General features: G+C 44.7%; 1 protein-coding gene across 4 annotated transcripts in view; it reads left to right on the forward strand.

Annotated features, from left to right (window-relative positions):
• Positions 1 to 24,787, forward strand: part of FAM107A (family with sequence similarity 107 member A) — a 355,309-nt gene that overhangs the window by 139,504 nt on the left and 191,018 nt on the right. For all 4 annotated transcript variants that reach the window (XM_068253756.1, XM_068253755.1, XM_068253754.1 and 1 more), the window contains exon 2: positions 19,261 to 19,324. In XM_068253756.1, the coding sequence (XP_068109857.1) occupies positions 19,261 to 19,324 (64 nt within the window). The remainder of the gene's footprint in view (positions 1 to 19,260; positions 19,325 to 24,787) is intronic.

Here is a 24,787-nt window from a genome sequence, read left to right on the forward strand (position 1 = left end):
CACCACTGTATTTAATGGTTACATGGCATGTGTTTCTACAGCACTTGTATTAGCAGATTTTTAAAAAAATAAATATTGCAGAGGCCTGCAGCTGAGGCAGTGTGAAGGACAGCGATGGATAGAGAATTGTGAACATCAGTGCCAGGCTGGGAGCTGGAAAAGCTGAGGAAATCCACTTGCTGGCCAAGCAGCAGTAATCAGATGTTGCTGCACACAGTGAAGACCTGCTACATGTTTCTATTGTGAGTGATTACTCATGGTTTCTGCTGCTTGGCCAGCAGGTGGATTTCCTCAATTTTTCCACCTCACCGTCCGACACTGGTGAACATGCAAGTGCAATTTTCCTGCTCATTTCAGTGAAGCCAATTGCAGCTGACGTGTTGAGCGCTGCAGGAGTTCAAAGTAAATGGCAAGTCTTCTGGGACCAAAATACAAAACAAAGACACAGACCAAGAGCCACCTATGGGAGTCCATCCAAAAACAGGTAAATGCAACTCCAGTCCTGGATCTCAGATGCAAGTCAAAGAGCACTTTCTTTCATACCTCAAAGTCAGGGGCATAACTACAAGATGCCATCCCTGTAGCCAGAGAGACAGAGGAGCCTAGAGCAGTCATGGTCCCCCAACCACTGACCTCTCTACCCTCTGTTACAGCCTGGGGTCTACCCTGCAGCTCATGCGTTTTTGTGGCTATTCTTGTTAGGGGTGTGAAGATAGAGATGGTCACACTTGTTTTAATAAATTACCTTTGCAAGATAAGCCGTGAGTGTGAGGGTCACTAAGAAGAGACAAGGGAAGGTGTGTGAACATTGGGGGGCATCAATGTTTTGCTTGGAAGCCCAATAATTTCTAGTTACACCTCCGCTCCAGAAGCTGTCTATGACTTACTTCTAAAGTCTATGGTCCATATGCAATTAACGTTTTCTCCAAGGAGATAATTCCTCATCTTCTATTAAAGTAACTTTTCAGCACGCTACAATTGAAAAAGTATCAAAAAGTGGGTGAAAACATACTGTCAAAATTATTCTGAGTAATTTCGTTCTTGCTGGTGGCTTACAAGGCAATTCATTGATAAGGAATGAAAATATCACCTAGGAGAAAACTTAGAAGAAAAAGTGAATTGAATAAGGTCCTATGGCCCATATACAAATAACTTTTTCTGCTAAGTTTTCTCCTAGGTGATATTTTCACAACTTGTCATAAAATGCCCTTTAAACCACCAGCAGGCAAAACAATACTCAAAATACATTTGATAGTCCCTTTTCACCAACTTCTGGGTACTTTTTCATTTGTACAATGCTAAAAAAAATATTTTGAAGGCAAGATTAAAATGTTCTAAGAGATAAATCAAGAGAAAAAGTGAATTGCATATGGGCCCATGTCTTTATCCCGAAGTGTGTGTTTCATTAGTTAAATGGTGGCAGAGATCTGCAGACAGGTAAAACGTAATGTTATGTACACATCTGTGCACGGACACTGGAGACAATCCAGAGCAACATACACAGAACCATTTAACTTTAAATATGTGCACTAAACTCAAAACTAAAGAAAGCAACCAATTAACAAACTGTATTAGTGGAAAAGGAAGTCTGTGATTACTAAAAATCCTCCGCAAACATACAAGTATCAATATTGTTCTATTTTAAAGTACAGTATGGATGATTTATTTCCATCCTTCAATCCCACAGTCACATGCCTGCAATTATGACATTACAGAGAACAGACTCAGAGACAGAGTTGAGTACCGTTGTCAGTTCAGACCATGCATCCTCTCTTAAAGAGAATCTGTATTGTTAAAATCGCTCAAAAGTAAACATACCAGTGCGTTAGGGGACATCTCCTATTACCCTCTGTCACAATTTTGCCGCTCCTCGCCGCATTAAAAGTGGTTAAAAACAGTTTTAAAAAGTTTGTTTATAAACAAACAAAATGGCCACCAAAACAGGAAGTAGGTTGATGTACAGTATGTCCACACATAGAAAATACATCCATACACAAGCAGGCTGTATACACCCTTCCTTTTGAATCTCAAGAGATCATTTGTGTGTTTCTTTCCCCCTGCAGTTCTCATGCACTGAAGTTTCAGGCTGCTCTTTTCTTCCTGCAAACAGCTTTGCCCTTGTTTGTAATTCCTCAGTATGTGAAAGCCCAGCCAGCTCAGAGGACGATTTATCCAGCTTGTAAAAGATAAGAGAGAAGAGAGAAGCTGCCCTAATCTAAATAATACACAGGCAGTGTGCATAGAGGGGCCTGGAAGGGGGAGTTCATAGCAGAACCACAACACTGAAGAACTTGGCAGCCTTCCAGACACAGGCTGACAAGTCTGACAGAGGAAAGATACATTGATTTATTACAGAGACTGTGATAGTAGAAAGTGCTGCAGTAAGCCAGAACACATTAGAATAGCTTTTGGAACTCGTAGGATGATAAAAAACAGGATGCAATTTTTGTTACGGAGTCTCTTTAAAGCTCTCTGGAAACTGTGTCCCGAACCAAGAAGGAGAAACAACAGGTCTGTAGTCACATGACTACCAGATTCAAGATTAAAAAGGAGGGCCAGTTTTTAAAGTATAGCAATGTTTTATGTTGAGGTATGTGGTGCACGTCGAATAAAATATACAAATCTTTGGGATCTACAAAACCTAACCTAATTTACAAATTAAATCATTTTTCTGCAGCGATTAATGTTGTGGTTTTACTGCATGTATTACTGAATTTATTGGTGGAATTATACAGTACATGATATGTAATGTAATGTATATGTAATATAGCAGCAAATTCAGGAAAAATGTTGTGTAATGGTGCAGTGAGGTTTATGTCTTACAGGGCCACCTAGTGGCTTCAGCAGGGGCAGACTTAAGCGGACCTGAACTCAGAAATCCCTCTCTGCTGTAAAAGATACACAAAACAGCATAATAACCTTTCAACAAAAAATATTTCATTGTTACAGTTGCTACAATTCCTAAAATAAATCTGCACTGCTTCTACTTCCTGATTCATGGAAGCAGACATATTGTTAACCTCCTGTGCTTTCAAATGAGCTGTCATGTGACACGGGGAGAGATCAAATTACAACTTGTGATTATACACCAAAGAGGGGGAATGAAACAAGCTAAACTATCTAAATACATACAGGGTGCATTTCTCTGTTTCCCTTCTGTCCTGTGCAAGAGTTCAGGTCCACATTAATGAGAATTGCTGTTACAGATGTCTCTTTACAAGCGATGACTTATAATGACAGCAGTATGTGCTCCCAAAGCGCAACACAGATTTGCTTCACTTGACTCATTAATCTGAACAGACGGCATCTATAGTTCCATGTTGTTACAAATCACAAACAGCTTAGCAAGCAAACATTAGAGCCCCATTCTACAAGGCTAATTCTCCCAGTAATGGAGTGACCTCACCAAACATATCCAGCCTGCAAGTCCTGTATAGTTTGTGGAGTACAGATGTATTCATTTATTTTATGTAAGCTGGGTTCACACTTATAGTTTCGTCCTATTTGAGTCCCATGGGAGAAAAGCGCTATAGAAATGTTATTGTTATCATTGCAGAAAACAGAAAGTTATTTGTGAGTGCTTTTCGCATTAAAATTTGCATTCGTTTGCAAATTTTCTCATGCATTTTTTCCTGGCTAATGAATGTCTATGGGATTTGCATGCAATCTATGCAATTATGATGCAAGAAGTAAAAAGAATTTTCATACCGGGGAAGCGCAAATACGCAATTTTCCTTTGACTTCCACTGGAAGTGCAATTAACTTTTCTACGCACATTAGCAAAACATAGGCAAATTTTGATAAGCACACACCCCTGTTTTAAGCCCCATACACATCCTTAATAATCCACCGATAATCTGGCATGTGTACAGTGGCCCTCAACCTTTACCCGGCAAGCGATATGCAAGCGGATCAACTCGCTCAAGCCACGGCCCATACCTTTGTTGGTGCTGCTTGTGTCCCCCCCCCCCGGGTGTATGACTTCATACCGGGGCCGCTCCATCGGCTCTCCATGTCCCACATAGCAACAGCACGCATTGTCAGCTGTGGAGATTACTCCGTGTCTGTATAGCCTCGGCCCAGTGATATTGCATAAAGAATCGGGTCCCAAACCCCATCGGGCAATTTGTGTACAGGCTTTTAGAGCAGGGGCATTGCTAGGATCCAATGAGATCCGGGGCACTTTTGGGCACGGGTGGGTGTGGCCATGCACCAGAATGTGAGTGTGGTCATGGGTGGAGCCAAATTGACATGTAATTAACAGCGGTCTAAGTAGGCCTGCCCAGCAAAATGATGAATAAAGCCCCCCTCTCCATTAATACAACAAAACTAAAATGCAGCATATCATATAAATGCGTACGTACAAAAAGGGCGCCTGGACAAAAAGGGCGCGGGGTGTAAACTCTAAATAATAATTAATCATTAATAGGGTTTATAAAAATAGTGTGCTATATTTCGTTTACAAATAAAGTTTAACAAAATTATAAATCATTAAATAATGTTTATAAAATCGGAAATTGTGAAAACGTTAATCTTCCCTATTTGTAAAGTTAAACTTATAATTACGTTTATTAAAAAAACAATAATATATGTTTAATTGTTATAATTGTATATTATTGTGAATAACCTTCATTTATGGTTTGTTCTTATAATAAAATCTGAAAATATTCTTTATAACGATGATATAAATATAAGTACGTTCGTAATAAGTGTTGTAAAACATTAGTAATTATTACTAAAATTTTACTAAAACTATACCTAAGCCTACTCTTACACAGAACCCTCCCTGTACCTATCCCTAACCCCTAGACCCCCCTGTTGGTGCCTAAACCTAAGACCCCCCTGTTGGTGCCTAAACCTAAGACCCCCCTGTTGGTGCCTAAATCTAAGACCCCCCTGTTGGTGCCTAAACCTAAGACCCCCCTGTTGGTGCCTAAACCTAAGCGCCCCCCCCCCCTGTTGGTGCCTAAGTAACCCTCCCTGTACCTACCCCTAACCCCTAGACCCCCCTGTTGGTGCCTAAACCTAAGACCCCCCTGTTGGTGCCTAAACCTAAGACCCCCCTGTTGGTGCCTAAACCTAAGCCCCCCCCCCCTGTTGGTGCCTAAGTAACCCTCCCTGTACCTACCCCTAACCCCTAGACCCCCCTGTTGGTGCCTAAACCTAAGACCCCCCTGTTGGTGCCTAAACCTAAGACCCCCCTGGTGGTGCCTAAACCTAAGACCCCCCTGTTGGTGCCTAAACCTAAGACCCCCCTGTTGGTGCCTAAACCTGAGACCCCCCTGTTGGTGCCTAAACCTAAGACCCCCCTGTTGGTGCCTAAACCTAAGACCCCCCTTTATTATGTGGATAATAATGTTTTACTAATTATTGATGCAAAAAATATTTTGCAATTTACGTAACGTACTGATCGCTTTATTTTGTGAATAATAATGTTTTTTATTATGTGGATAATAATGTTTTACAAATTGTGACTCCAAAAAATATATTGCAATTTACATTACGTACTGATCGCTTTATTTTGTGAATAATGTTTTAAAAACAGTAAGGGATAAAACTTTAAATAATGTTTTAATTATTTAAATAAGATAAATATATTTAGTATTTTCATAAACGTTATTCGGCACGGGTGCATTTTATAAACGTAAATCAACACAAGCTCAGTTATAAATCATTAAACAGCTCCGGGCGCCGTTTGTAAACTTTATTTAGCTCCGGGCGCCGTTTGTAAACTTTATTTAGCTCCGGCGCCCTTTTTTCCTGCTCGGCGCCCATTAAACGTTATTTATTATGGGAGTGAATGGCGGCGCCCTTTTTGTCCACTAGCTGCCTGCGCCCTTTATTCCCAGCTCCCATATAAATAGGCAGTGTCACTTAAACATTACTAGGCAGAATTACCTGACTTATTTGCTGGCTGGTCTGGCTTTCTGCTGGGCGTGCTGGCCTGCTGCCAGGTTATCTGGCAGTTCCCCCATAGCATTCCCTGACCTTCTAGTGGACCCCTCCCCCTCCCTTTCACTCAGGCATTACAACTCCCAGCATGCCTCCATAGAACATCCACAGCCCCCTGCATGCCCCCATAAAGGCATCACAGTGCCCAGCATGGCAACACAGCACCCAGTATGCCCAACATAGAGGCACCACAGCACCCAGCATACCCCCCCCCCCCCCCCCCCCCCCGATTGATGCACCAAAGTTCGTAGCATGCCCACCATTGAGGCAACACAGCTGGCTGGGGGATATCTGGTGCACCCCAGAATAGATCAGGGACATGTGCCACCGATCTTTGAGGCTAGCAATGCCCCCTGTTTTACAGTATATAGCAACAACTCTGCAGCACTTAATATTATCTTAACTTTCATCTCCAGGCACAAACATTTTCTTATTGCTATGTGGGAATTCACTAGAAGCTCATAGTAACATGGTCAACAATTACTGTTACCCAATCAAAGTACAGTTCAGTTGTAACATTGAATACAGCACAATGCCACTTTGGTTTTTGATCAGATTTCATATTAAAACTTATAGAAAATAGTCAAAACATAACTCTGCAGTATACTCCAATTACTTGGGGCTGATCGCCAAAATTCTGTTCCAGCTTGCAGCCCAGTGATGTGACCTGCCAAGTACTGATTGCAGTTCCTGATCTCATCACCAGTATAAACAACATTCATGAGACCAGGATGTGACATAATTCTGTCTTTGTTATTGGATAATACATCTTAACATTGTGGATGATCACTTTTAATGGTCACTATAGAAACCGAGGAAACAGGCCCATTTCTGCTGAACTTGCTGAAAGTGTGCTGTACACCTACTGAGCTGTTATTCTTCATGCACTTCTGGGGTAGAGGAAGGTCTGACGTCATCTCTTGATGTCATTATTCAGACTCTCCACCAAAGCAGAGGAGGTCCTGGAAGATATGCCTGTAGAGGTCTACACCTCACCATGATTTTGATTGTTAAGGCTTCTTTAACCCCTAGCTTTGAAGCCTATGTCCACATATTTTATCTTTACAAGTTCAATATCTTCTTTCTGTAATGTACTATAAGAAAATGTTGTAACAAAAGAAGTTTAAAGAGACTCTGAAGTCTCATAAAATTCAGGATTTTTTTTAAAAAAATCTCTTTATCATCATTGCCCTAACTAAAACGCTGCATCCCCACGGCTGCACACTAACTAAATCCCCCCAAACTCCCCAGGGCACATTGTGGGGAGCGCTTCCATGAAGAGGCAGAGCTTTCGGCTGCAGCTCTGCCTCTACACGCGTCTATCAGCGCAGATCGCCGCCACCGCCCGCCCCTCTCAGTCTTCTTTTACTGAGAGGGGCGGGGAGAGGCGGAGATATGCAGATTGACACACATGGAGACAGAGCTGCAGCTGAAAGCCCTGCCTCCTCCAGCAGCAAAATCCACGAACAAGAAAGTCGTGGATTTTTTCTGGGGAGTTTGGGGTGATTTAGTTAGTGTTCAGCCGCAAGGATGCAGCGTTTTAGTTAGGGCAATGATGATAAAGAGATTTTTAAAATAAAAACCTGAATATTATGATACTTCAGGGGCTCTTTAAATAACTTCTTTTGCCTCGCTTTATGCAGTTTAGTTAGGTCGGGGGGGGGGGGGGGGGGGGCGGGGGGGAAGGGGCAAATGAGAGGGAAGTACCTGCACGAGGTGCCCCCTGCTGGTCATATAGTCTATGACTATGTGCAACTGAACCCTCTCTCCTGTCTATTGCTGAATTGCTCAGTTCCTGCTTAAAGAGACTCTGTAATGATAAAAGTTTCCCTGGGGCGTACTCACCTTGGTAGGGGGAAGCCTCTGCATCCTATCAAGGCTTCCCTCGTCCTCCTGTGTCCCACGGCCGTCTCGCTGCAGCCCACGGAACGCACAGCCGACAATTTGTCAGGCTGTGCAATATTTACCTTTTCTGGCCCCAGTGGGAGCGCTGTTGCGGCTCTCCGCTTGGAAATAGGCAGAAATAGCCAATCTCTGTCGGGTCCACTCTATTACGAAGGCACAGGAGACTTGCGCCTGCTCAGTAGAGCGGACCGACAGAGATCGGCTATTTTCGCCTATCTCCGAGCGGAGAGTCGATACTGCACCTGCGCTGGAGCCGGGCAGGTAAATATTTACATCCCCGCCATTCGGGGAGCTTTATCGCTGTCGCCTTGGGACGGAGTAGGACAGGGAAGCCTCGATAGGATCCGGAGGCTTCCTCTACATGAGGTGAGTTTCCCCCAGGGAAACTTTTTTTGACTTACAGATTTTGGATTAAGTATTGCAGGCTAGGTGTAAGGTATTTGCACTTCTTATTGGGCGACTGGCAGTCTGCAGACTATATAAACGGCAGAGTGCTCTCTGGGAGAGAGCATTTGTTCCTTTTGTATTTGACAGTTGAGCTGATTAACTATCTCTGTGGATAAAACATGCTCTTTTGGTGGGCCTTGAGCAGGGGCGTACCTAGAAATCCCCGGGCCCCCTGCAAAAAAAAAAAATCCGCCCCCCCCCCCCTAGGGCCCGCTCAGGGACGTTTGTGGGGCAGGAGGGGTCGCAACATAAGAGGAGAGCGCAGCCGCAGATTGGTGGGGAGGGGGGACGGCAATCATTGGTGGCAGCGGCAGGCAGGCTGAGCACATACCTCCTTCTCGCCGGAGATCTCCGATCACTAAGTGCTTCATGTAACTTCCTGTCTCCTGTCTTCTGATCTCTAAGAGCTTCATGCTACTTCCTGTTTACACAGGAAGTTACATGAAGCACTTAGTGATCGGAGACCTCCGGCGAGAAGGAGGTATGTGCTCAGCCTGCCTGCCGCTGCCCGCTGCCACCAATGATTGCAGGAGGGGAGCGCTGAGAGGAGAGCCCGAGGTGAGGGAGACGGGGGGGAATGTCCCCCCTCCTCACCGATCTGCGGCCACGCTCTCCTTTTATGTTGTGACCCCTCCTGCCCCACAAAAGTCCCTGAGCGGGCCCTAGGGGGGTCCCGGGCGCCCCGCGGTGGCAGGGGTCGCATCTCCTATTGTACAGTGACCAGATTTTTGTAGGCTCAACCTGGGACAGGGCGGCGGGGGGGAAGGGAGGTGCGGCGCGCAAAACGCACCGCAACGAAAAATGGGAGGCTACCGCTCCAACAAACGTGTTACCTTCGGCGTGTGCAGCGCCACAAAATGGGCGTGGCCATTACATTCTATGGGCGGAGCTAACGTAATGAATACGCCATGATGTGGTCAAACGAGGATTCGCATCATGGGTGTGCAGAAACTGTGTGATGCTATTTAATAGTATACCGTAACCCCAAAGCAGCAAACATAGCCAACTATGACCATTAAATAATAAATGCAGCAACAGTTACCCCAGACACCACAAAATAAACGCAATGGGCAATGTCAGCACAAAATAAACGTATTGCGGGCAACATGTCAGCACAAAATAAACACAATGGGGGCAAACATGTCAGCACAAAATAAACGCAATGGGGCAAACATGTCAGCACAAAATAAACGCAATGGGGGCAAACATGTCAGTACAAAATAAACGCATTGTGGGCAACATTTAATTCAGCACGAAATAAACGCATTGCGGGCAACATATCAGCACAAAATAAACGCAATGGGGGCCAACATGTCAGCACAAAATAATCGCATTGCGGGCAACCAGTCAGTAGAAAATAAACGCATTGCGGGCAGCATTTCAGCACAAAATAAACGCATTGCAGGCAACATGTCAGTACAAAATAAACGCATTGCGGGCAACATGTCAGCACAAAAAAAACGCATTGCGGGCAAACATGTCAGTACAAAATAAACACATTGCAGGCAGCATTTTTGCACAAAATAAACGCATTGCGGGCAACATGTCAGCACAAAATAAACGCATTGCGGGCAAACATGTCAGCACAAAATAAACGTAATGGGGGCAAACATGTCAGCACATAAACGCAATGGGGGCAAACATGTCAGCACAAAATAAAGGCAATGGGTGCAAACATGTCAGCACAAATTAAACGTAATGGGGCAAACATGTCAGCACAAAAACGCAATGGGGGCAAACATGTCAGCAAAAATTAAACGCAATGGGGGCAAACATGTCAGCACAAAAACGCAATGGGGCAAACATGTCAGCACAAAAACGCAATGGGGCAAACATGTCAGCACAAAATAAAGGCAATGGGTGCAAACATGTCAGCACAAATTAAACGTAATGGGGCAAACATGTCAGCACAAAAACGCAATGGGGGCAAACATGTCAGCAAAAATTAAACGCAATGGGGGCAAACATGTCAGCACAAAAACGCAATGGGGGCAAACATGTCAGCACAAAAACGCAATGGGGCAAACATGTCAGCACAAAATAAATGCAATGGGGGCAAACATGTCAGCAAAAATTTAACGCAATGGGGGCAAACATGTCAGCACAAATTAAACGCAATGGGGGCAAACATGTCAGCACAAAAACGCAATGGGGGCACATTTCTTTCCTGGAAAAAAAAGCATGTACTCACCTGACAGAAGTCTCCTCACCGGCCTCTGGTGTGTGTGCAGCTCCCCGGGCTCACAGGCACTCATGCAGAGCAGGGCGACGGTAAGATGGCGTCCGGTACAGTCTCCAGTACAGGGCTCCGCCTCCGGACGCCATCTTCCCGTAGCCCTGCTCTGCCTGTGCCTGCCGGAGGACAATGCAGGCTGCTGGAGCGGGGCTGCGGGGAATGGACTAGCACAGCGTCTATGAGACGCTGTGGCTAGTTCATGTACGGTGACCAGAGTCCCGAGGCCGGGATGTCCCGCTGCTGAAAGCGGGACGTTTCCCGGGACCTCATGCAGCCTGGGACAGCGCCTCCCGAAGGCGGGACTCGTCCCGGGTGAAGTGGGACATATGGTCACCGTACCTATTGTTACGCCAGTGGCCTTGAGGACAAAGTTGGGGAACACTGCTTTAGCCCAGCCTGGATTCCTAGGGAGAGAGAAGTGGTCATTAATTAAAGTTCAACTTTTTATTTAGGAGGAAAAAGACTATGCAGCAATTTTTTAGTGACACCAGGGAATATTCTATTTGCTGTGAGAAATCCACAATGGTTCCTAGGAACCAGGAAGTACAAGTAGGTGAAGGCAGGGGCGCCTTTAGGCATAGGCAGTACAGGCATTTGCCTGGAGTGCCATTGGTCCTGGGGGCGCCATGTTGCTGGATTAAGCCCCACCCCTGAGCTAAGCCCCACCCACTGACATAGCCCCAGCCCCATGGGTGTTCTACTACTTGCTTCTGCTGTATCTGTTTAGCGTAAGTTGCAGGCAGCTGCCACTGTTTCCCTCTGTGTCCCTTCTGTCCCTTTTGTGCCTCCATCTGTCTCCTTGTGCCTTCTTCTGTCTCCTTGTGCCTCCTTTAGTTCCTTGTGCCATGTCTGACCCCCCATTTGTCCTTCTGTCTCCCTTTATGCCTCCTGTCTCCCTTTGTGCCTCCTTCTTTCTCCATGTGCCTTCTTCAGTCCCCCTGCCGCCTTCTGTGCCCCTTTCTGCCTCCTTCTGTCTCCCTTTGTGCCTCATGAAAGTGAAGCCCTGCCTATGTATATTTTCTGGTGAAACGCTGCCCAAATTATGTGTATTTTTTTGGTGAAACGCTGCTCGCATTCTGTTTTTTCTGGTGAAACACTGCCACATTTACATGTATTTTTCTGGTGAAACGCTGCAGCAATACATGTAATTTCTGGTGAAATGCTGGCGCATTACGATTATTTTCTGGTGAAACACTGTCGTATTATGATCATTTTCTGGTGAACTGCTGCTGCATTACGATTATTTTCTGGTGAAACACTGTCGCATTACGATCATTTTCTGGTGAACTGCTGCCGCATTACAATTATTTTCTGGTGAACTGCTGCTGCATTACGATTATTTACTGGTCAAACTCTGCCGCATTACGATTATTTTGTGGTGAAACATTGCCACATTATGATTATTTTCATGGGGGGTCGCCACGGGGGGGGGGGGGGGGGGGGGGGTTGGGCAGGCGCCTCACTTTTTCTTTTTTCTCGCCTGGAGTGACAAAATGGCTAGAGGCACCCCTGGGTGAAGGGGTGATTGTTTTACCGCGTACAGTGAACAATGGCACCATTTTAAATAATGGCGCCCCCTTCTGCTCGATATTAGTTTAAAACGATATTTATCGTTTTAAAGGTTAAAATAGTGCAGACCTTTTTAACGAAATTTATCATTTTAAAACTTTTTTTTTTGTCCTGCCTAAACGATATTTATCGTTTTAAGCTCTGCTTTGCTGCCCTTTGGAAAATGTCTGCCCGCCGACTTTAATGTTTAATAGCAAAGCCCCCTTAAAGAGACTCTGAAGCGAGAATAAATCTCGCTTCAGAGCTCATAAATAGCAGGGGCACGTGTGCCCCTGCTAAAACGCCGCTATCCCGCGGCTAAACGGGGGTCCCTTCACCCCCAACCCACCCCCCGCAAAAGAGTGTCGTAGAAAGGTCGCAGATTTATTGCTTCCTGGAGGCAGGGCTAACGGCTGCAGCCCTGCCTCCAGTCGCGTCTGTCAGCGGCGCATCGCCGCCTCTCCCCCGCCCCTCTCAGTGAAGGAAGACTGAGAGGGGCGGGGGAGAGGCGGAGATACGCGCTGACAGACGCGCGTGGGGCAGGGCTGCGGCGGTTAGCCCTGCCCCAACCAGGAAGCGCTCCCCCGCTGCACCGAGGGGGATTTAGGGGTGAAGGGACCCCCGTTAAGCCGCGCTATAGCGGCGTTTTAGCAGGGGCACACGTGCCCCTGCTATTTATGAGGTCTGAAGCGAGATTTATTCTCGCTTCAGACTCTCTTTAAATGCTAAAAACACCAAATTTGCAGGGAATGGTAAGAACAAAATTGTGAATAAGAGGAACATTTTTTTTTTCAAAAAGACCTTATAGTTTTTGAGAAAATCGATTTTGAATATTCTCCTTCTGACTGTGGGAAAATTAAACGCCCGCCAACTTTAGCGGTTAATAACAAAGCCTCTTTAAATGCCAGAAACGCCAAATGTGTAGGGAATGTTAAAGGAATATCGATACCCAAGTGTTCTAAAATGACAGTGTGCAAATAATGTCTAAGTAGCTGTGTAAACATTTTCCTACTTTTCATGTTAAATATCAGAGGCAAAAACTGTAATTTATTGAGGGTAGGATTTAGCTATATTGGGACAAATCAATTGCAGAAGGGGTGTCTGCTTCAATGCACAGCCAGAGTTGCATATCAGACTACAGAAAGCAAATATCAAACATATCAAACTCTGAAAGCAAAAACAGTATCAAACATATCAAACTCTGAAAGCAAAAACAGTATCAAATGCTGTGAGAATTAGTTACATTTCCTCTGCTCTCCTCAGACACTTCAGTCAGAAACAGAGCTCCCAACAGCTGCAGCTCCTGTGTCCTGTCTCTCTCTGTCACACACAGAGCTACACATAGAGTTAACTGATCAAGTGTGAGGGGAATTTCCCCTCTCCTCATGGAAAGGGACAGGCATAAACTGCCCCTGCATGGTATTGCCGCCCCAGCCCTGAAAGGGTTAAGCGCTGTGCTGGCTGTCTGTTGTTAATTGCAGGTGCTGCGGCAGGTGTGCTCCCCTGAGTAGCTGGGAGAAGGAGCTGAGAGAGGCAGCTGATTGGCCAGGGGGCTCGGCGGGCGGCCGCAGCAGCCAACCCCTGGCCGAAGAGGGGTATATAAGCCGGGCTGGGAGCTGCGTCACAAGCCCGTGAAGAGAAAAGAAGAAGATTTGTCCCCCCCCCTCCCCTTTTGTCGTGGCCAATTATTGGGGTTAATTTGGGTAATGTCACCCGGTGGGCGGACATTGGTTTGGTGATCAGTAAATATTGGGTCATCATTATTATTATGCTTTAAGTGGTTTAAGTGTTCATTAATACAATTTGATTTTGTTTGGCTTACCCCAATAAACGACCGCAGCCTTTCTCCAGTTGGTGTGTCTAATTATTATGGATCTGTTAAGTGGGAATGGGGTGTGCAATACCATGGCTCAGTCAGCCGTCAGTTTTGGCGTCAGTAAACTTTGAAAGTATTTTGCTAACAGTAAACAAAGAAGTTGCTACTAAAATAAAGAAGTTGCTACTAAAATGTATACACCAGTACTTAGCAGCACTTCCCAAACAATTCCTGTGTCAATTGAAAATAATATGTGAATCGATAGTATTCCTTTAAGAAGAACAGTGGGAACAAGAACAATTTTTTTTTTCAAAAAGACCTTATAGTTTTTGAGAAAATCGATTTTAAATCTTCAAAGAGAAAAAAGTATCAATTTAAATCGCTAATGACATTTCTGCGGAAACAATTCCCGACGACTTTAGCAGTTAATAGCAAAGTCCCCTTAAATCCTAGCAACACCAAATTTGCAGGATATGTTAAAAAGATACTGGGAAATAATATTTAAAAAAAATAGAATTTTTTTTTAAATTTAAATTTTTGTGTTATGTTCTGAGTGTGGGAATTTTTTTGAAAAAAATGACGTGCGGTCCCCCCTCCTGAGCCTCTGTAACCCCTTGTCTCCCATGCAGGCTGGGATAGCCAGAATGCGGAGCCCCATCCGACTGGGGCTTCGCACCCTGAGCTATACTAGCCCGCATGGTTCATGGTATGAGGGGCTTCGGGGGGGAGGGGCGGCCAAGCCTTCCCCTCCCCCCCGGAGCCCTTGTCCAATCCATGGACAAGGCCTCTTCCCCACCTCCGGTGCCCCAGGAGGAGGTGGGGGCGATGACTCCCGGGGGGGGGGGGGGGTTCATGGTGGCATCTGGGAGTCCCCTTTAAGAAGGGGAACCCAGATGCCTGCCCCCCTCCCAGGAGAAATGAGTATAGGGGTACAAAGTACCCCTTACCCCTTTCCATAAAGGGTTAAATGAAATAAAAATACTTACCTGTACCTTTAAGAAAAAATTCCCACGCCAATTAGGTCCCACGACAGTTTCCTCCATCTTGCGATCTTCAGAAATACTTGCCTGTACCTTTAAGAAAAAATTCCCACGCCATTATCCTCGGAAAAGGTCCCGCGCTATAATCTGTTATGTCCCACGACGACAGTATCCTCTGTCTTGCGATCTTCAGAAATACTTACCTGTACCTTTAAGAAAAAAATCCCACGTCAATTAGGTCCCACGACAGTATCTTCCATCTTGCGACCTTCTGTTACACCTGTCACCCTCACCCATGCTGGCACCCATGGGTGCATTGGGTGCCAGCATGGGTGACAGGTGTGAGAGAGGCAGGGAGGGCAGCAGGAGCCAGCGGTAATGCGTCTGTATAGCCGCACTCTCAGCTATACTAAGTATAGCTAAGCAAAAAGCATCTTTAAAATTTTGCTCCAAGGATCCTCCTGATCCCCATTGGTCTGATAAGGAACCAATGGGGGCCATTGGAGCCACATTGGGGCCATTGGAGCCATTGGGGCCATTGGAGCCACATTTTAAAGATGCTTTTTGCTCTAAGCTATACTAAGTATAGCTAAGAGCAGTGCGGCGGGGGCGGTGTGTGTGGCGTCGGGGCGACGGAGATCTTCAATCAAGATGTAACAGAAAGTCGCAAGATGAAGGATACTGTCGTGGGACCTAATTGACGTGGGATTTTTTTTCTTAAAGGTACAGGTAAGTATTTCTGGTTAATTTAGAACATTAAAGGACTTTTCTCGTTGTTGCGTTTTTATTTCTTTTAACCCTTTGTGGAAATGGGTAAGGGGTAAAGTAGGCGGGAATTGTTTCCGCAGAAATGTCATTACGCGATTTAAATAGATACATTTTCCTCTTTGAACATTTAAAATCGATTTTCTCAAAAACTATAAGGTCTTTTTGAACATTTTCTTTTCTTCGTGTTCCCACTGTTCTTCTTAACATTCCCTACACATTTGGTGTTTCTGGCATTTAAAGGGGCTTTGCTATTAACCGCTAAAGTCGGCGGGCGTTTAATTTTCACACGATCAGAAGAAGAATATTCAAAATTGATTTTCTCAAAAACCATAAGGTCTTTTTTGAAAAAAAATGTTCCTCTTGTTTACAATGTTCTTCTTAACATTCCCTGCAAATTTGGTGTTTTTAGCGTTTCAGGGGGCTGTGCTATTAAACGTTAAAGTCGGCGGGCAGACATTTTCCAAAGGGCAGCAAAGCAGGGCTTAAAACGATAAATATCGTTTAGGCAGGACCGAAAAAAAAGTTTTAAAACAATACATTTTGTTCAAAAGGTCGGCGCCGATTTTTAACCTTTTAAAACGATAAATATCGTTTGATAATGTAAGTGAATGGGGCGCCATTTTTATCTATCGGTGCTGGGCGCCATTTTTCACTGACCCATGGTTTACCAGCCGCTGTCTTTTGAGACACTCTTCTGGAAATCCTGCTGCAGCGGAAATGCAGATTTCACTGCAGAATCAATTCCATAGAATCTATCTGCTAATGTCATTAGTTGTCAGGATTTGGGCACCAAAATGGTTAGAAGTAGCCCTGCTATTCAAACCATAAATACATGACGGTAAAATGACAAGTAGCTAAATCAATCCATCCTGGTGGATCAGATTTTCATCTAAGAATAATCATTAAAAATAAAAATAGCTGATCTTCATTTAGTATTTTGGCCAACCAGAGTATCATATATCTATGGGCACCTTTATACAATTCACACAAGTCTCTGTTCCCAGATGAGCTTATTATCTAACTAGTGGACCTAAGCCCGTTTAAAAAAAGGTCTGTCACTGCGCATGCGCCCACCGCGCATGCAAATTTCCACGCATGACGCGCCCACCCACCTGCCGCCCCGTCCTCCTCTTCGCCCGTCATTACTCGCCGCGTGTCACTTTCCCTCAATGTCTCTGCATCCCTGCACATGCGCAGAACGCATGTGGGACACACACAGGGACATGGGACGCAGAGACAGTAGGCTTTTATTATAGAGGATGTCCCTATATTAAAACCAATTGCCACTAGGTCTATTTCTGGTTACAATGAATGGATACATAAGATATTTTCATTGCAACATCACCCCTATGCTGGCAGCATGACTATGGAGGCAAATAACAGGTTTAAAAGCAAATATTGACTTAGGAGGGGAAGTCTCAAACAGAGCTGAAGTATTTATTGACATAAGTGAATATAAAGTATCCAGCTGTATTAAGAAAAGCAAGCATGTAAGTAACCCATTTTGGTTAAAATTCTGAAGCTGACCTTCACACAGGTAGGCTGTAAACACGTTTTATGGGCTGTTTTTGCATAAACAGCAAAGCAAACGCATCATTTCTTTATCACTAAAAAAAATGATTAGTAGGTCTTTAAAGTGGACCTGAACTCAGAACCTCCTCTCTGCTCTAAAACATACACAACAGCATAATCACCTTTCACCACTTCAGCCTGCAGGTGTTTTTACCTTGAAGGGAAGGTCTCAGCTAATTAAAAACAAAAATCTACTTTCCCGGGGCTTCTTCCAGCCCCTGGCAGCCGTCCTGTGCCCTCCCCACAGCTCTGCATTCAGCCGGTGGTCTGGAGTCCCCTCTGGTGCAGATGCCGACCTCACCAGGTCGGAAGTTACTGTGCCTGCGCAGCACACTCCAGACCACGTCAGCAAAACCACAAGCGACTCTCGCTCAGACACAGTAGATGCCAACCTGGTGAGGGGTTGTTCACACCTAGTGCATTTTTGCCCTTTTTTCAGTGTTCTCATCTGAGTGGTTTGTTCCCGATCTGCTCAGCAAAGCGGTACCTGTACCATTTTCTGAGCGTTTTTGCTTAATAGAAGATTTAGGGAAATTGCAAAGCGTTTTAAAAAAAGGGCTTTGTATAGCGATTTCCCCAGCGCTTTGTATTTATTCATTTCTGGATCAAAGAGTTTACGTCCTGACTTGTGTCAGGAAGTGAAAAAAGCCGAATCGCTCTGTAAAAGCGCTTAGAAAAGTGCTTTAAAAGAAACCGCAGCGCCCAGCTGCCCACCCAAGTGCTGGGAAAGGGAAAAAAATGTCCCAAAAAATTGAAAATCGCTGCCGTCAGCGATTTCCATTTTAGATGTGAACAAAGCCTTAAAGTGTAGAATATACACTGTCCTGCTGCTCCCAGGCAGTGAATTAGAAAAGCTCACGTTCTGGCATCAAGTAAGTCATTTTCACGTAATGAAAATACGTAATAGTCAAACATCTGGATCCAAGCAGTAAAGGGCATTTCACATTCACCTGTGTGTTGAGGAATCATGGATAGAGAATAACTGGAACTAGGTTTATTTACAAGCAACTGCCGTTCTGTAAACATCAAAACCATGCTTTTCTTCATATGTATCCGGGACAAGCAGAAACAGCAACAACACCAGAACAGCATAGAAAGCTCCCATGCAATCATGCAGCATTACAGTCCTATCACAGTAATATCACAGTGCCATCTCCAGGCTAGAAGTATGAACACCACACAGTGGCAGTGAGGTTAGTGTTAGGAGTAGTGGCAGTAATGTTAGTGTTAGTTGTAGCGGCAGTGAGGTTAGTGTTAGTTGTAGTGGCAGTGAGATTAGTGTTAGGTGAAATAGCAGTAAGGTTAGTGTTAGTTCTAGCGGCAGTGAAGTTAGTGTTAGAAGTAGCAGCAATGAGGTTAGTGTTAGGTGTAGTGGCTGTGAGGTTAGTTTAAGAAATAGCAGCAGTGAGGTTTGTGATACAAGTAGCAACAGTGAAGTTAGTATTAGGTGTAGCAGAAGTGAGGTTAGTGTTAGAAGTAGAGGCAATGAGGTTATTGTTAGTTGTAGAGGTAGTGAGGTTATTGTTAGGTGTAGTGGCAGTGAGGTTAGTGTTATAATTACCGGCAGTGAGGTTATTGTTAGTTGAAGCTGCAGTGTGGTAGTGAGGTTATTGTTAGGTGTAGTGGCAGTGAGATTAGTGTTAGAAGTACTGGCAGTGAAGTTAGCATGGTTGTAGCGGCAGTTAGGTGCAGTGGTGACAAGTTTGATGTGAGCATTTCGTTATTAATAGTACTGATATCAATCCTATCGACAGTTTATGCCAAGCTCATTAGCATCTATTCTAAAGGCGCGTACAGACGCCGATTCGGTGTGTGTACGCACCTTAAATGTACCCTTCAAAAAGGATTATGTAGCATAATTGTATGGTAATAGTATTTTTTTTTCACCAAGAATGGTATTTCTCTTTAAGGCTTTATTTAGTCCTGGCAAACTATAATAAATGTAATGAAAACTTTTAGAAGGATCAGCAGTCTTGTAGTTTCCAGACTAATCTGTCTAAATTATTACTAGTTCCCTGTTCTTTTTGTCTTTGCAGAAGGAATACTCTCTCCAGGCTAAACTTCATAATGACTATGCAAAGCATGCAATCAATGGCACAGGTAAGATGTGTTTATAGCACTGATTACAACTTAATTAAAATATTTTATTGTCTGACTAAGATAACGCATAATCATGTGCAGCCTGTAATTGGCAGAAGGAGTATGCCCGATTACAAAGGATAACAATTAAAGTCTATCTGAACGCAAACATAAAAATAATAATAAAACAAACATTTAATCCTTCTATGTGTTCACTAAAAATAAATCTTTCAAGTTCCACTCTGCTCACAGATCTAAATGTTGTAGCAGAAAACATAGTAAACAGAATGCCCTCATGTTATGCTGGGAATACATGGGTCGATTCTGCCGCTCGATACTGCGTCCGATCGATTCTTCTATCTTCCTCTTCTTATCTTTTTTCAATTCACTTCAATGACAAATAGGGCGGCAAAGTGATCGAACACTGATTGGACATGTCGGAAATTATCTATCGAGCCGTGTATTCCCAGCATTAGGTTTCACAGTAAGTACATAGGCTGGAGGATGAGGGAAGCAGCTGCGCCTGGAATTGGACTTATCGGCCGTACGTACCGTCTGACCACACTCCCATGGCCAGGAACGTTCTGCGTAAGCGCAGTTACAGACTTTGTGAACTGCGCATGTGCAGAACACTCTCGGCTGAGGGAGAACGACCTAGGCCAGTGGAGGAATTTGTCGAGCCAAAGTACGGGAGAACGGAAGGGACCGGATGGAATCCAAGCAACAGACTACAGGGGGCTGGAACCTCAGATAAGTAAAAACCTGAGGTGTTCTTCATTTCAGGTAAACTTTAAAGGGAAGTTCAGAGGGAAAAAAAAAACAATTTCTACTTACCCGGGGCTTCCTCCAGTTCCAGGCAGCTGATATGTCCCTCAACGCAGCTCCAGGGTCCCCTCCATTGCAGATGCCGACCTCGCCAGTTCGGCATCTTCTGCGCCACTTGTGATCTTTGTGGTGATATATTGGGGTGTTGATGATGTTAAGGACAATACAGGAACATATTTTTCATTTTTCATTGTGTGTCACATGTGTATGGTTGAAGGAGGCTGCTACCTTGAGTCTGTATTCAGTCCTCTGGAAGTGGGATGTTGCTAATTGGATCTCCTGTAGTACATTTGCATCTGAGGGTGAACAATAGCAGTCAGGTCTTAACCTTTGATCTGCTGTCTCAGATGTGATTGTCTGTGTCTGGGTACAGGTAATTACATAACAACATTGCTTTGAACTCTGTGTACATGTAAACAGCTACCTGTGGGCCAAAATACAATCTGACTAATTGAGTCTGCCAAGTTCAAAGTGGACAGGAAAAGCCTTGGAATTTACATATGACAGGAGGAAGCCTCGCTTCCCAATCTTTTGATGTATGGACTAGACTATAGTTTTACCTGTGGAAATTGAGTTTATGGAAGTGTGCTGAAATCTCTGAAAAGATCAAACACTAACACAGGAAAGCTTTGAAGTTAAACAGGAAATTGGATTATTTCTGGACCTGGGACAGTAGGGTGGCCCCGGGGCACACATTTTGCTATAAAACAGGAGCTAGGACAGTCGCAGATCATCTTCTCCCGAGAGTAGCTCATCGCTAGAGATGATCCCAAGGAAATCGGAAAATTCGTGTCTCTCCACGGTTGGACATTTGCGCTGGTAAAAGTTCAATTAACGTTTATCCCATTTTATTTTTGTGCAAACTTGTCTTGCTGTGTATCCTTGTAAACTTTTATTTTGTAACTTTTTACTTTGATTTTGTAAATCTGACTTCTGCTGTACTAAACTAACACTCATAGCCTAGAAGAGACTGAAGTGTAACTGTGTATAAGTCCATGCCTAATTGTATGATTGAGCAACACTACCGTATAAGATTGTAATTGCATTGTGTGTATGGGGCACTTCTGCGCTCGGAGTGGCTAACAGTATCGTTTGGAACGACTGTTAGTGGTTTTGCTTCACTACAGTGTAAGATTGCAACTGTGTGTGTGTGCGTGGCGTTCCCGTATTCGGCCTAAAGCGCAAAGCTGACCCGAATACGAAAATGCGGATTGCGTGCTGAGCACTCAACAGCAGAGTGGACGTGTCTAGCAACAGCCAGTGGTGGCAGTGAGAAGTGTTTGAGGGGTCACAGCCTTGTGGTAGCTTGACTAAGGCTGCTTCCCCTCTCGATCTGGTCAAACCCACAGTCGGGAACCATATATGCAGGCGTGACGCGGGCCGGTTCCTGACAATCTTGCTCATGTGGTCTGGAACATTCTGCGCAGGCCCCAGACCACCAGAGCGCGATCATGAGCGGAGCTCACAGAGGTACAGAAGATGCCAAACTGACGAGGAGGGGACCCCGGGTCACCGGAGCTGCGGCGAGTGACGTATCAGCTGCCAGGGGCTGCAGGAAACCCCGGGTAAGTAGAACTTGTTTTTTTTTTCCTTGGATCTTCCCTTTAAGCTGTATTCTTTTTAGAGAGCTCTGTTTTGTCAAGCCCCTTGCAGTCTGAACAGAATGAAAGTGACAGCCAAGCAGCATCATCTCTGTCCAGAGAGCCTTCTGGTCAACTGCTTCAGCTGGACCTCTGCAGATTAGAAGAGCACATTTTTAAAGACAACATTTTTGACTGTAGAAACCTCATCAGACACAAAAAGATATTATCTGGGCAATGTGCTTACTAATCAGATGATGCAGTTACAGCTGTGTACTTAAACCACAAGGATGGATCATGAGTTTGTGATGTGGACTAGCCACACAGCAGCAGTACAGCAGTACATTACAGTACAGTAGTAGAGGAATACACAGTATCATTTTAGAGCAGGGAGATATCAGCTGAATGAATTGGAAGGGGGTGTATTGCAGTAATGCTTCAGCAGAGACAGATGGTACTTACATCACTTGTTCTTTCTGCAAGCCAGAAGATGATCATCAACACGTTTCCACAATCTGTGTGTGGACAGCCAGCTGCACACAAGCATTTTAAGCTACAGATATAACTATTGTCTCTATGTCACAAAGCAGCGAGTCTGATAAATTCTTCCTTACAGGTTCTGACTAGGGATGATCGGAAAGAGCAAATTCCGTTCCGCCGGAATTGCGGAATTCCACCAGCGCGAAATTCCGTCACCATTACATGAATTTCCGTGGAATTCCGCATTCTGGCGGAACAATTAACGTAATCGCAAATGAAACCTTGTTTATGCTAAATGGTAGCCCATGGAACCTAGTGGCTATTCCCCCGGTCATTTTTTTTTTTTTTGCACCAGGAGGTGTCGCTTAAGCCATGGGATCTAGCGGTGGTCCCATGGCGGTCATTTTGGCGCCGCAGGAGGTGTCGCTTACGCCATGGGACCTTGCAGTGGTCCCATGGTGGTCATTTTGGCGCCACAGGAGGTGTCGCGTAAACTTTGGGACCTGGCGGTGGTCCCATGGCGGTGGTTTTTGCGCCGCAGGAGGTGTCACTTACGCCATGGAACCTTGCGCTGGTCCCATGCCGGTCATTTTGGCGCCGCAGGAGGTATCGCTTACGCCATGGGACCTTGCAGTGGTCCCATGGTGGTCATTTTGGCGCCACAGGAGGTGTCGCGTAAACTTTGGGACCTGGCGGTGGTCCCATGGCAGTGGTTTTTGCGCCGCAGGAGGTGTCACTTACGCCATGGAACCTTGCGCTGGTCCCATGCCGGTCATTTTGGTGACGCAGGAGGTGTCGCGTAAGCTTTGGGACCTGGCGGTGGTCCAATGGCGGTGGTTTTGGCGCCGCGTAAGCTATGGAACCTGGCGGTGGTTCCATGGCGGTGGGTTTGGTGCCACAGGAGGTGTTGCGTAAGCTTTAGGACCTTGCGGTGGTCCCATGGCGGTGGTTTTTGCACCGCAGGAGGTGTCGCGTAAGCTTTGGGACCTATACAAAATGGTTGGGATAGATGAGATAGCTAGGGAGCTGGTTGCTAACATAGGATTGATTGGTTTTTGTTAACACTGTAATAGGTGCTGAAATAATTCTGATTTTCATGCAGAAATCCGTTTGGGTGGTTTTTGTAAGCTTCTAATTGGTGCAGAAATTCCGATTTTCATGAAGAAATCCTGTTGTTCACTTTAAACGTCTTCTAGGGGCTTCCTTGTGATTGGCTCATAAAATTCCGCATTCCGCCGGAATTACGCATCTTTCCACAGAATTTCCGCCATAGCACTAAGGCAATTCCGTTCCGATGCGACGGAACGGAATCACCAAATTCTGGCTGGAATCGCGGAAAAATGAATTCCGCGGTACGCGGTGAGCATCCCTAGTTCTGACCTGCAAAGCAAAAGCGAGAGCTGTAATTTAAGTGGTTGCTAGGAAAAAGCCTATAGTGAGCATACACTATTAGGGCTGGTGCACACCAAGAGCGCTTCTGAGTGCTTTTAAAAACGCTAGTGCCTTGAAAGCGCTTTGCTAATGTATTTGATTGGGATGGATCACACCAGAGCGATGTGATTTTTTCCCAAATGCAAACGCGGGTCTTGCAGCATTTCTGTGCTTTTCTGAGGCGATTCAGCCTCAATGCTAAGTATTGAAAAGTGGAAAATTGCTCTGGAAAGTGCTAGATCAGAGCGGTTTTCCAAGCGTTTTTGTTCCAGAAGCTGTTCAGTTCCAGCTCTACTGTAACAAAAATAAAAAACACTGCACCAAAATTCTCTAAACATTGCTAGGCATGATTAGAAAATCGCTAGGCACAAGCCTAGAATCACTCTGACAAATCACTTAAAAAAGTGCTGAGCGTTTGAGATTACGCGAGCGCTTTTTGGTGTGCACTGGCCCATACTAAGAGATCACTACTCACAGTGATGGTCACAGATTGATCTGGATGCTACAGCGATATTCCAGCTTGCGCAGGGTTGAGTAGTGTCATCATAGTTCCCAACTTTCGCTTTTTCAGAGGGACAGTCCCTCTTTGAGAACCAAATCCCTCTGTCCCTCTTACTTCCATATTTGTTCCTCTTATAGGACTGATGTACAGCTCTCTATACATATAACTGTATGTATTTTTCTACTGAAAATGTTTTTAATTTGCTCTAAACTTTATTTCCATCTTTTAAATTAATATATTTCTTACTTTCAAATGATATCATGAAATAGAAAAATACTGATAGAAAGGAACAATGGGCTTTGAATGATTAAACTACATCTGTTGCTTATGGTTTCTTTAAGATACAGTGGGTTGCAAAAGTATTCAGCCCCCTTGAAATTTTCCACATTTTGTCACATTACTGCCACAAACACGAATCAATTTTATTGGAATTCCACATGAAAGACCAACACAAAGTGGTGTACACATGAGAAGTGGAACGAAAGTCATACATGATTCCAAACATTTTTTTACAAATAAATAACTGCAAAGTGGTGTGTGCATAATTATTCGGCCCCTTTGATCTGAGTGCAGTCAGTTGCCTATAGACATTGCCTGATGAGTGCTAATGACTAAATAGAGTGCACCTGTGTGTAATCTAATGTCAGTACAAATACAGCTGCTCTG

Source organism: Hyperolius riggenbachi, chromosome 9, assembly GCF_040937935.1.
Source record: "Hyperolius riggenbachi isolate aHypRig1 chromosome 9, aHypRig1.pri, whole genome shotgun sequence".
In the NCBI taxonomy this organism is placed as follows: domain Eukaryota; kingdom Metazoa; phylum Chordata; class Amphibia; order Anura; family Hyperoliidae; genus Hyperolius; species Hyperolius riggenbachi.